Below are 12885 nucleotides of genomic sequence, written 5' to 3' on the forward strand. Positions count from 1 at the left end.
CAGAATGATTATTCTGGTCATCAAGAAAATATTCTAAATATTAATAAACAACTTCAGTCTCCTAAAATAGGAAGTGCCATGGCTTCTCTACTGGCTGAAGTAGTAGGTTAAGGCCATGTAATACCTACATAAGGTGAGATTTTTCAGCACATCCATTGGTTTTTCCTGACATTTGTAAAGCTGCCAAATAATGACTATATTCAAGAATGAGTTAATACACTTCATATATTTTTTTTTTTAAAACTTAGAATTTATAAAAATTTTCTTATCACTTTTTTTTTTTAAAAGAAAAGAAAGTTGAATTAATGTTTATGTAGTAGATGGAAAAATAAAATTGAATTCTATTTAGGCACAAGAAACTTATGAAAAAGCAATGGAAAAGGCTAAAAAAGAGCACGAACGGAACAATGCTTCCCCTTCGATCTTTCCTGAGTATCAGCTGTGGGAAGACCATTGGATTCGGTAAGACTTTAAAGCTGATGTAGAACAAGTATTTTTACCCTGCAATAGAAGTAAAATACCCTGTTGGTTTAAAGCATTAGTTACGAGAATAAACTTGGCTCAGGCCTTAGCTCAGATACAGGGGAAACTTAAGGGAATAAAAAAAGCTATATTTTTATTCCCTTAAGACCTTAAGAAGTGATATGCCTGAAATGTTGCAAAAATGTAATTTGCTATTGATGGAAAAGACTGGAGCTAAAATCTGTTATTCCTTTTTAAAATGATTGTTCTGGGAGACGCAAAATGCATCTCTTCCCTGTTCACAGATTTCTATATTATAACTGGTAATAAATAAAATAAAAAAATAATCTTCCCATCTGGATAAAACTTTTGCAGTGCTTGCAGAACTATTCGCAGACAAACAAATATGCAGATAATATTCTGATACCCAACATTAATAGTCACTTTTAATGAAATTTTATTTTTTTTGGTAACCAAACTGAGAATGCTTTTGCCTTTCTTAGTTGCTCAAAGGAATTGAACCAGTGGGAACCTTTGACAGAATATGGCCAATCAAAAGGTCATATAAATCCTTACCTAGTCCTGGAATGTGCATGGAGGGTCTCAAACTGGACTGCCATGAAGGAGGCTCTGGTGCAGGTGAGTGAGGGCTTTTTACTCTAATGTTTAGTTTCTTTGTTTGTTTTAGTGATACAGTTCTACCAAGCCAGCCTTGCACTTCAGTTCGCAGCTGGGTGTTGTGGCCGTTGAAGTGTGTCATTTCCACAGACAAGCCTGCTTCTCTTTTTCGCTCCGTTTATAAAGCTGTGCTGTGTGAGAAGTTTAGCCAGGGCAGCTGAAAGATATGGTGCATGGTAACGAGCCATTAAAAAGCAACAAATGCTTGCCACAGAAGTGTGTGCCAGCAGGGACACGTGGAGGAATTAACAATGCAAGTATATGGTATTATTTAAAATAATGCAATATTGGGGAGGGCCTTTTTTTTGGTATTTTACACCTTTACAGGAAAAAACTTTTCTTTTGTGCAAGGGAATAAGGTATGAAAATACATCTATTAATTATCTCCCTCCCTTTGGGCAATGTAACTGTGCTTCCAGGTGCAAAAGGGCAAAAGGCCGTTGCCTCTGTTGTTTTTTGTTTGTTTTAGCGCCTGAAAGGCAAAGCCAAAGCATTCTCAGCTTCTACTGTCCAAACTTAAAACTGCTAACCACAGTTTATTCTGTTCATCTCCACTGCATGTGACGGGGGATTAAGCCATGTATGAAACGTGAGGGTCAGGCACTTGGCAGCTAAATTTGGCTTACATTAAATACCTTAGTGTATCTGAGGAATATTTGTGAGGCCGTGTTTCAGGATCCTTGTTAAATTTTTTTTTTTAAAAGCAGCACATGAAATCTCCATGTTGGTGAGGCTGGTGTACACTGCAGATTACACCAGTAGTTATTGTTTTTCTGAAGACAGTGACAAATTTGAAGTTGCTTATACGCGTTGGGAAATGCATTGGGATTACTTACTTGGCACGTGCTGGGTGTTTTGTTTCAGATTTCATAGCCTTGCTTAGCAGAGGCGGATTGGAAGCTGGGTTGTTCTTTCAGGAGCAATGTTTTTCTGTGCTGGCTGTCTGGGGATTGCTTCCTGTGTCTGTCGTCTTTTGCTTTCTTTTTAAGTACTCAAATATGTTATTACTGCAGATGCACTGCTAGATTTCTAACTTTATTCTCACTCTGAGTCTACTTTTGCTCCATTGAAAGTAAGGCTCATTTGATTTTGCAATGTATCCATTACATATAATTTTAAAATCTATTGGGAGCACCAGAAGTTGGAGCCCATGTGGCCGGGACTGGACAGTGGAGGGCTAATGAGAGGTGAGGGACAAGACGAGCCCGTAATGAACATCAGGTGATGAGCCTGATCTTGGGAAGCAACGAGAAGGGTATGAGGCTGGAGGAGCACACGTTTGTCCACGAGTGACAGGGGTACCTGGGTAAATAGGCTGAAGCAAGAAGTTGAAGAAAGTGATTTCCTTTGAGAGAAGTGTGAAGCACTTGGTGAAACTGCAGAGGGGAGAGAGGCCTTGGATTAAACGTTGAGAGTGCATCAACGAGACCGGCTTTGAGTTTGAGCTGACTGGCAAGGAGAGAGATGGGGATTGGACTTGGACAAGATCACCAGGATTAAAGGAAGGGATAGGTTCCTTCTGGGGGAAAAAATACTTTGATTCTGCCAAAGTAGATAGAATCATAATGCATAAGCAAAGGGCATGCTTACCTTTTAGATTATTGACTTCAAGTGTGTTCTCCAAACAATTTTTTGTGTGTATAATCTAATACTAGAAAGCATACAAGTAAAAATACCCAGACCGCTTATAAGAAAGAGTAGCTTTTGTGAAGTGACACTGTTTAAATCTACAGTCTTTACTCAAAAAAATAAAGCTAAAAACTATTTTTATGTCCTCTCAAATTGTGACAAATTGTGATAAGTTTTGTGCTAAAAGTAAACATCATGATGATTATACAGACTTCTAGACATATCTGTGTATGACAGAGAGTGCTGAGGCTTCGAGATAGCACTACTAGTGGGAATTCATAGAATGGTTTGGGTTGGAAGGACCTTAGAGACCATCTCATTCCGCCCCCTGCCCTGGGCAGGGACACCTCCTGCTGCTCAAAGCCCCATCCAGCAGTTGTTTCCTGTAAGTCCCTTATTTGGTGTTCTGTGGAATCAGAAAACTTGGGTTTGGAATTTTCTGATGTTCCAAGGTTTCCTCAGAAGCTTAATGAATCGATGATTATACTTTTATAGTTTAATGTGGAGTTTACAGAGCCATAAAACAGTTTGAGTTGGAAGAGACTTCTGGAGGTCATCTGGTGCAACGCTCCGTTTGGAGCCTTGTCTAGTAGAGTTTTAGTATCTCTAAGAATTGAGATGCCCCAGCCTTCCTGGGCACGTTCTTCATCTGAAGTAGCATAGATGTGCCCTGCCTGTTCTGTGTTGTTTCAGAAACCAGCACGGTCGGTACTCAGCTGCTTTTGTTAGAACCTAAGGAGCTTGTGTATGGCGAGTGAGGTAGTTACCGTCTTCCTTTGGTAACGGATAATACGTATTGTTTGTACTTTCCTGCTATTGACCTTCCTGATTCATTATGGAGTTCATTACTGTGTTCTGCTTGTAATTCATTTTGCTGAGCAGCATGCACTTGTAAAACATTTAACCTTCCCTTTGTCCTTTCCTGGTTTCACTCCTGAGACTGTGTATTCCGCGCTATCCGTGTGTGTGGTGAATGAACGCTCCGTGACATTTTGCTGCTGCGGCACAGTTTGAAGGCAGAGGGCACACTACCTACAGAAAATAATGCTGCGAAAGATTTAAATCTGGAAGATCTTTTTTCTTTCCAAGTGTTCCTAAACAATTTTTTTTTTTTGAATAAAGTTTCAATGGCTAGGGAAACATGACGTAAATGACCCCTCTGTTTTCTGAAAAGATGCAACAGAAAATACATAGTTGGTATTTTTATCTGAGAGCAAATTTGGATGAATTCTTCCACGTGCAAAAAGCTGGCCATATTTAGGTAACTTCCTCCCTATCCTCTCTAGGCATCTTCTCCCAGCTGCTTTAAGAACCATCCCTTGTGGATGAGCTGGCGGTTATTGCTCTTGAGGCTGCTGTGAACTCTCAGGCTGTACAGGCATCGCGGGCTGCTGGGGACAAATGACAGGGCTCGGTGTTGGAGTCACCAGTGGATCTTTCTGGGATTTTTTTCTTAGCTTTATATCTGGTATCACTGTTCTATACAAGATTGAAAACTTTGGGTGTGTTTTTTTTAATTTTAAGTAAATATACCCTCTTTTCCTGGTAGGTAGAGTTGTTTGTGTGTGATTAGTTAAGGTAGGAACATAAAGCAGATGTAGAACTGCCCTCTGAAAGGTGAGAATACTGCATGAAATCCCAACTGAGAGGCGCTTGCTCATCTGCATTGCACCGTTGCTATCGAGTGTGACGCCACTGCAGTTGCCAGAGCTTGGAATAAGGGGTGAATAGAATATTTAAAATACATAGTTTTACTGACAAAGCTCCGAGCAGAGCCTTAGGCAGTGTTTTTTCATATTGCAGAGAGACAGCCAGAAGAATTAGTCCCTCACTTAATTGGGGTTTGTTGTTTCATCAGTCCTGCTTAAGTTGTGAACCAGTACCTACCAGTTAATAGTATTGCATGTCAAATTGACAGTTGACTGTCTAGTTTCATAATATTTGCAAAGGATAAAACAAGATATGAAAAATGCTGAGCATCCTTTAATTCCTGTATGCAGAATATGCTGTCAGCATGCTTCATTGTGACAACTTAGTCTCGCGTGGCAAATATGCCGAGTTATGTCTCACTTTCTTCAAAATCTGAATATTAAATTTTTTAAATGTAGTGTTTATTCTTTTGTAATGCTTTTCTTTTGCCGGAAGGGAAAATAGGTAGGTGCAGTCAGTGTGTTTGCTTTAAAGGCTAAACTATGAAAACAGTAGTTGTTTAATTAATTTAAAGTAATGTTGTCTTTTGATGGAACCTAAATTAAGGGTGTCCAACCATTGCAACATTTGAAATGAAATTTTTCACTATTTGTAGTACTGATGGTTCCAATTAAATAGGTGTCTCTAAAGATGGATTTTATCATTTATCAGCCCATGTGAAGCCAAATCTCTTAAGTCGTGAGCTGCATATGCTACAAAAATTATCTTATAGGTTATATTTACATTTTAATTAACTACTTTTGTTCTTATAGCAATTGGTGTTTTGTGTCCTACTTAAGTATGCAACTTCAGTGGCTAAGTGTAGAAATAACATTGAGAAACCCTTAAAGCCAAAATAAGAACTGTATTGCACAGTATATTATAAACTTGAGTTGGAGCAGAATGAAACGGCTCATGTCTGACAGGTTCTGGGTTTGGAGATTGGCAAGTTGAGTGGAAGTGACAACCACGAGTAACTGCCGAGGTGCTTTAGCTGCAGTTACATTAAATGAGCTATTTTCAGTAATGAGACATGCGCTAAATGACTAAGGAGAAGATGCTGCTAAAGCCATAAATGGAGCTTTTGTGGCTCTACTCAGATTCTTGTAAAAGTGTCAGGACACGTTTGCGTAAGTATTAGCATGGGAAAGAATATTTGCTTCTATGCTGCTGTATTCGCCACTCCAATTTTATTGATATTCTTTAATGTGGCTGTTTTCTATCGAGTTCCGTAGTTGATTCAAAAGAGGGGTCAGAAAGGATGGCAAATATGTGTCAGTTTTTGTAAATCTTTGTGAAACATTTTTAATAATCTACCTATTAAAGTTGAGCTATTAAAATAGCAAGTGGCCTTTGATAGGACCCAAGACTCATTTCCATTTGCTCGCATTGCCATTGTGTTTAATGATCCAGTAGATAATGTAATAAAGAAAGAGATTATTTTCACTGTGTAAGTGTAAGGTTGCTACCTCGCAGTTTCTCTTTGCTGGCTCAGGCGTAAAAGTCAGTTGAGGATAACAGAAATAACTGTAATGGTAAGGTACAGTGTGTCAACCAGAAGAGAATGCAGAGGGCTTTCGTGCTGCATACCAAGCCGTAGAGGGTTTGATGTAAAGTGGACGAAAGAGAAGTCAAAAAGTTGTAGATTTCAGGCCCACGGTGTCATGCGCATTGGAGTTTGAATGATCGGCACTAGCCTTCTTTCCGTCCCATTTCCAGGTGGAGCTGAGCTGTCCGAAGGAGATGGCCTGGAAAGTGAACATGTACCGCGGGTACTTAGCGATCTGCCACCCGGAAGAGCAGCAGCTGAACTTCATTGAGCGGCTGGTGGAGATGGCGAGCAGTTTAGCTATTCGAGAATGGCGACGGCTTCCTCACGTAGTCTCCCATGTTCACACGCCCCTTCTCCAGGTAAGAACGAAAAGTGGGGTCTTGCCAGTTACTTTCCAGTAGCAGGTTTCAGAACTTCTAGTAACTGTGAGCATAAAATATTTTACTGTATAGTACTGATCGGTTTTTCATAATGGTATTTTTTTGTTAAAAGTTGCAGAATGTGCGTTTTGATTTGGATTCCTTTTAAAGTTTTTATAGTTTACCTGAATCTGTTCCGCTTGTGGCGTACTGAGGTGACTATTTAAAAATTGATCAGAGGGCTCAGCTTTTAGTGGGCTAATGCATAATGTGCGGCAGTACTTGGAGGTGTTGAACATTCAGTGGGTTTTGAAATGAAGTCCGTTTTGGGTGGGTATATTATTGCATTTTCTTATTTGCAGAAATGTTGAAATAACCTCCTAAGTGTTCTTTTCAGTTAAAAGTGTTAAATGCAGTATGGAATTTTGTCAACTGTAAGGACCTCCTATATTTTTTTTGGTTTAAAATTTTTTATAAAATCAGGGCATTAACAGCTCAAAGGGAAAAGTGTATTTAGAAATGCTAGTATTTATTTCTTTGAGTAGTAGCGTTCTCAACAGGCTGAGCAACTTCTGAACGTCCCTGTGGCTTAGGCTTTAAGGTCAAAGAACCAAAACCTGTGAAAGTCTGTAGCTAGTGAAGGACTTTTCATGTGAGCACTACTACGTTTAGGAAAAATACTGCAGATTCTGGCCAATGTGAGCCTTACCCTTTCTTCGTCACTTCTACTTTATATTGCTAAACATTCTGATTTCATCAGGGGAAGGAAGTAGGAAGGAATCTGGTCTTTAAGTTTCTGGTATTTCTCATTGGACAGGGAGCTCATTGTACATGAGTTCGGCTGCGAAGGAGAGTGGATTTTTATTAGCTAAACTAACATGTACCTCAAAGCTTCATGCATTGCTCTTCAGCTTTATTAGTTGTCCAGCTGGCTCATTAGGCAGGTCCTATTCAACATTGCATTAAAACATTGCAGTAATGTTGTAAAAAGAATTCCCGTGTTGAATCACATTGCTTCACAGACTGAGAGGTGTTGCAGTTGGGAAGAGTCATCTCTGGTCCCCTCCTCTAGTCTGATGGCAGCTGCAGGAAGGACAGTGGCTTTGACCTGAGTGGAAGGCCGTACTTCAGTAACGCTCCTTGTCTGCACGGGGGTGACCATCGTCCCACTTCAGCTGTGCTGATGGAAAAGGTTACTGCTTCCAACTAATTGGTTCCTTTCAGTTCCAGTCTGTTGTGGAGCAGCTGTGCGAGCAGGTCAGCTGAAGACTGGGGCCAGAGGTCCCCTCCGCAGGGGAAGGGGCTGCGGGAGTCCTCTGGGGCCGTGCTGGTCTGATCTGAAAGGGATCTCTGGGCTTGCTGGAGAAACACGGGCAAAGCACACATAAAGTTGTGAGAGAGGCTTGCTCCTCACGTAGGGGCAGGATTGAAGCAGTGGCTGCCCTCTCCAGACAGAATGAAATGAGGGACAGCTGATGAATTTGGGCTTACAAGAACTTCAGACAAACAAAACGCAAAACACGTACCCTAAATACAAACAAAAAAAACCCTGCCAAAAGTTGGGTGTTATCTAATCTTAAGTAGCTTAATTCTATGTCAGGATCACTTAAAACAGGGTGTCCTGACAAAGGCGGACTTGCCGAGGATCAGCTCTCCTTGCGGTGGAGAACCTTTCATCGCTGGGGAGACGCTCTGGGGTGTCTGGTGCCGCCCCATCTGCAGTGTGACAGCAGGGATGTGTCTCCTGACAGACCATTGCCCGGGGATCTCTGAATGAACCTTGCTTTCTCAGCTCTGCTTGATGTGGTGGCTTCTGTAATTGGGTTTAAGATGAGTAGCGTGACGCTGTGTGTCGTGCCCCATGATGCACGCGTCAGTAAGTCTGCAGGGTCGAAGGTCCCTCCACTAGCATGGTGGTGCCTGTGGGCCGCGCGTACGCAGCAGCCCCCGAGCCTAGAGCATGAGTCCGTGCCTCACAGAAAGGGAGTGAGTACGGACCTTTTCTCCCCGTCCAGAGGAAGCTGTCAGGTAGGTAGGTACAATGTCTCGTTTGTTTGGGCTGATTCAATCCCGCTGGAAGGCTTCTTGATGAAATTAATTCCTTCCTGCCAAGTTTTCACTGGTATTTCAAGTTTTGCCTCCCCTAAGAATGGCAGTATCTGCAGCACGAAAGGATTAGTATTGCTAAATAAAGTATTTAAATGCTTTCAGATATCAATTAAAACAAGCTTTTAAAATAATCTAATATGTGTATATCCCTCATGAAGAAATGATAAATTAGTCAATGACTGACAGAGGTACAAATGCAGCCGTGAATTTACGCTGCAGTAATTACTTTTTTTTAATATCAGATAGTATGTGATTAAATACCTGTGAGAAAATTAAATTTACGTGATGAATGGCTGTAGAATGAAGGTTAAGCTATTGTGAGAGCTGATACTGAGATGATGGTAGGAAAATATTACTTTAATTTATTTTGTTTCAAGAGATTTCACTCTGTAAATTTGGACTGCCTTCTCCCCCCCAAATAGTTATCTTATGTGCTTGATTAGCAATGAATACAACTGTTATCTGCCAAGTGGTAGCTTAGAGAATACTACATTGGTTTTATTGTACTACAGGTAATTAAATTCCATTAAAGTTTGTGGGCCTTTTCTTGAGGTTGTTGAAGTTTTAACAAAATGTCTGCTGCCTTTAGTAGGTCTGAGACTACTGCCGTTTTCTGGTTCTTCCTCTCACTAACCTGGGCATAGCAGGTGTCAGTGAGAGACCATTCCGAGCGGAAGGAACGTCTCACAGCTGAGGTCTTTGCAGAATATCTTACAGTCACACCTTCAGGAGCACGTAGACGCTATTTCTGTACATTCAAGTTTCTATCAAGAAGTCAGGTCAGGACCAGGGAATTTATACTAGTCCGTTCTGTTAAAACTTTTGGTTTGTAATTCTTAAGAGTTCTGTTAAGTTTTGTTTCAGGTCAATATGTTTACTTGATCCTTGTATTTAGCACACTGTATATATATTTACTTGTGCTTTTCTACGATGAGGGTTGATGTGGTAAGTTCAAATCTGTATGCTGGAATGGAACGCTAACCTGTGGGTTTATTTGGATGTGTGTGGGGAAAGGGATGGGGGTGAAGAGAAAGCGTAAATTCCAGTAAACTCTCTTTCCTTTGGTGTGGGGGTGGTTGTTTTTCTTTGTTTGTTTGTTTGTTTTTTAAGAAAAAATGCTTCTTTAAAGCAAGACGGCAGTTCTTGAAAGCTTTTGAAGTTCAAAATAAAAGAAAGAATGTGGGAATTTTTAAGTTACTACTGTGAAGGAAAGCCAGGGCATTGTTGCGCAAAGCTAAACGTAGCGAGCAAACCCGTAGTGTTCCAGGGCGAGCACAGCAAGCGCGGATCAGCGCTGCCTCTTTGCAACCAAATAGCGTCAGGGCATTTAGGTCTTGTCAGACTGAGGTGAGCATGAAATCAGCTGCCCGGTGCTTGTGCTCCATCCCTGGAGAAGAGGAGCCTGAAGTTACCCGGGGACCTTTTGCAAGCATACAAGAAAGTACCTTATGGCACCTTTATTGATTTTGAAAAATAATTTATAAATTCTGTGCAGGTGATTCTGTGGATGAATTCAACATTTCAGTCAATGACTAAAGCGTTGAATCAATCTCATGGATTTTTCTTTGCTATTTTGTTAATGATTAGATTGGTTAAGGGTCATTTATGCAACCAATGGACAGCATAAATAGTTCATCTTTACTTCATCATTTAAAGGCGGCATCGTTCATAGAGGCCTTTTTCTAACAATGCAATTGGCCAGCTTATTGTACTATCCTTTATCATATTTATATTGTTTAATGTTTTCTAGGCGGCACAGCAAATAATTGAACTTCAGGAAGCAGCCCAAATAAATGCAGGATTGCAACCAACTAATCTGGGGAGGAACAACAGCTTACACGACATGAAGACTGTTGTAAAGACTTGGAGGAACAGGTTACCTATTGTGTCGGATGATTTATCCCACTGGAGCAGCATTTTCATGTGGAGACAACATCATTACCAGGGTAAAACTGCCTGGTCCAGCATGCATTCATCATGTAATTTTCCAGACAACACATTGTTTGAAATAAGTTCTTTGTATTTTTTGTTTGTTTAAATGTAGAGGAATGGTGTTGATTTTGTCAAGTTTTTGTTTTTATTCAATTTCCATTTGTGTTTCATTATCTTAAGTCATCATTTCATATGTATTGCTGTGCAAGATATTGCTGTATATGTTATCTTATTTATAATGACAAACATTTCATGTTTTATTTCTAGCCATCGTAACTGCATATGAAAATAGTTCTCAGCATGATCCTAGTTCCAATAACGCTATGTTGGGAGTTCATGCTTCTGCATCGGCAATTATCCAGTATGGAAAGATAGCTCGAAAGCAAGGGCTGGTCAACGTAGCCCTGGATATACTGAGTCGCATTCATACAATTCCAACTGTGCCCATTGTGGACTGCTTCCAGAAGATTCGCCAGCAAGTGAAGTGTTATCTTCAGCTGGCTGGAGTCATGGGCAAGAATGAATGTATGCAGGTGCGTAGCGTAGCTTTACCTCTGAAGCGGTTGTTGGAACTTGGAGGGTTGCCAGGTCCATCGGATACATTGGTTTAAATAAACTGGGCCTGAATTTCCTTGGCCGTGTTCTACCATGCATAGGGTGGTGTTTTAAGTAATGCTGTTAGTCAAAAGCAGTCGTTGTCCTCTTTGAACTGAATACTGTGAATATTTTAAAAATTCGCTGAAAAGAAAGTGAAGTGGAAATATGTTTTTTTTAAATCTTACAAGATACATAAATAGAAGGGACTTTGAAAATTGTATTTTTGCAGTAGGAAGAAACACCACTATTGCAAGACTAACTGAAGCTTGAAGTCAGTTTTGAGGTTCTGGCTCAGGGTGATGGCTGCTGGCATACTGAAGGGAAATCCCGTCTCTTAAAAGGAAAGGAAAACGGGTGATTGTAGGCAAAACTCACGTGTGATTACACCGCTGCAAATTGGCGCCTTATAGTAATACTGTAATGTGACGTAATAGAAATAATAATAATATAACATGAAAAAAAAAACCACGGTGGAAAAGATAACCCATCACTTGATGAATGTTGGCTGTAGTATCTAATAGTTTTGCATAGGTCAGTGGAAACTTAAAATAGTTGTCAGTCCAGATTTTTAAAATTAAATATTAGAAACTCAGGCTATTTACATTTCAAGAGAATATATTGGCTGGTTTTTTTATGGCACTTTCATGTTAATAAAACCTTCCATTTTAGAAGGCTTTTCTCACTAAGGCTTGTTTAACAGGGCCTTGAAGTTATTGAATCAACCAATCTGAAGTACTTCACCAAGGAGATGACTGCTGAGTTTTATGCGTTGAAGGGAATGTTCTTGGCACAGATTAACAAGTGAGTATGTTGGCTGGAAGAGGCACTAGCACACATCTGAGAAAACGCAGCTGAAGTATTTCAATGCAGTATTTAAGCAGGAAAGTCGTTCCATATGTTTATACCAGCCTAAAATCTGTCACAACTGTACGAGAAAGTAAAAGTATACGTGAGAGTTCCTTTGCGGTTCTGAGATGTAACGGTTGGTCATATTTCTAAGTATGGCAGGAAAGAAATAGTAAAAGCAAACATGGCACCAGGTTGTTTTTTAAAAGCTTGGTATTTCAAGGCCTGAGATGGGAAGAGGCCAGGAGAACAGGTTTGCCCAAAGCTTTGCAGCGTAAGATACCTTTTCCCGCCTGGTTCTGTGAGTACTTAGTGAGACAAACTGGTGTCTAACTGATGACAAAAGGAGGTTTCTGTAATTATGCTCTTAATGTAAATATCACACAGAAAACCAAGGAGGAAAGGAAGTTCAGACTACAAGCTTCCAGCCTACCTCTTTGTTTCTCACTTCTGTTTCGTTGTTCACTGTCTGTCCTGCTAATAGCTGCGGCTGGTGAAGGCGTAGGAGAGTGTGTGGTGGGGTGGTCCAGGCGGGCCTGGCATGCCATGCAGTGTGGAACTGCAGCACTCATTTCACATAATGGAATGGAAAGGATTAATGTGGTGTTTGTTGGAGACATCTTGCATCGCAGCAATTAAACACCAAGGTGCAAGCCTTGCTTTCACACAACTACGTTTGTAATATTTTTGCTATATGCTGCAAGGCACCTTACTATTTTAAGGAACAAACAAATATTGCAGCAGTCAAATTTTGTTCGGTGATGCCAAAAAAACCCCTTCAGCTTTCAACAGCTTTTAGGATGCACGGTATTTGTGATGGCATTATTGCTGCATGTTACATATGGGTGGAATAATTCCTTTACCACTACATTGTGGACACTTAGGGGATGAAATCCATCAGGCTGTAAGCTGTACACTGCAACCTGACATAGCAATTGAAGTCAGGAAATGATGAATATCTTCTTCTGTGGATACAAGAGAGAATTTTAAACAGACAGAATGTAATTACTTTAATGGAAAACACAATGGGCT

General features: G+C 40.4%; 1 protein-coding gene across 4 annotated transcripts in view; it reads left to right on the forward strand.

The window, feature by feature from the left end:
• TRRAP (transformation/transcription domain associated protein) overlaps window positions 1-12885 on the forward strand; it is a 94457-nt gene that overhangs the window by 57385 nt on the left and 24187 nt on the right. For 2 of the 4 annotated variants that reach the window (XM_054211436.1, XM_054211437.1), the window contains exons 56-61: window positions 350-462; window positions 966-1101; window positions 6178-6369; window positions 10229-10457; window positions 10678-10943; window positions 11708-11808. In XM_054211436.1, coding sequence (XP_054067411.1) covers window positions 350-462; window positions 966-1101; window positions 6178-6369; window positions 10229-10457; window positions 10678-10943; window positions 11708-11808 — 1037 coding nt within the window. The remainder of the gene's footprint in view (window positions 1-349; window positions 463-965; window positions 1102-6177; window positions 6370-10228; window positions 10458-10677; window positions 10944-11707; window positions 11809-12885) is intronic. The other 2 variants (XM_054211438.1, XM_054211439.1) reach the window with 1 other exon arrangement.

The sequence above is a fragment of the Rissa tridactyla genome, chromosome 8, assembly GCF_028500815.1.
Source record: "Rissa tridactyla isolate bRisTri1 chromosome 8, bRisTri1.patW.cur.20221130, whole genome shotgun sequence".
NCBI classification, from domain to species: domain Eukaryota; kingdom Metazoa; phylum Chordata; class Aves; order Charadriiformes; family Laridae; genus Rissa; species Rissa tridactyla.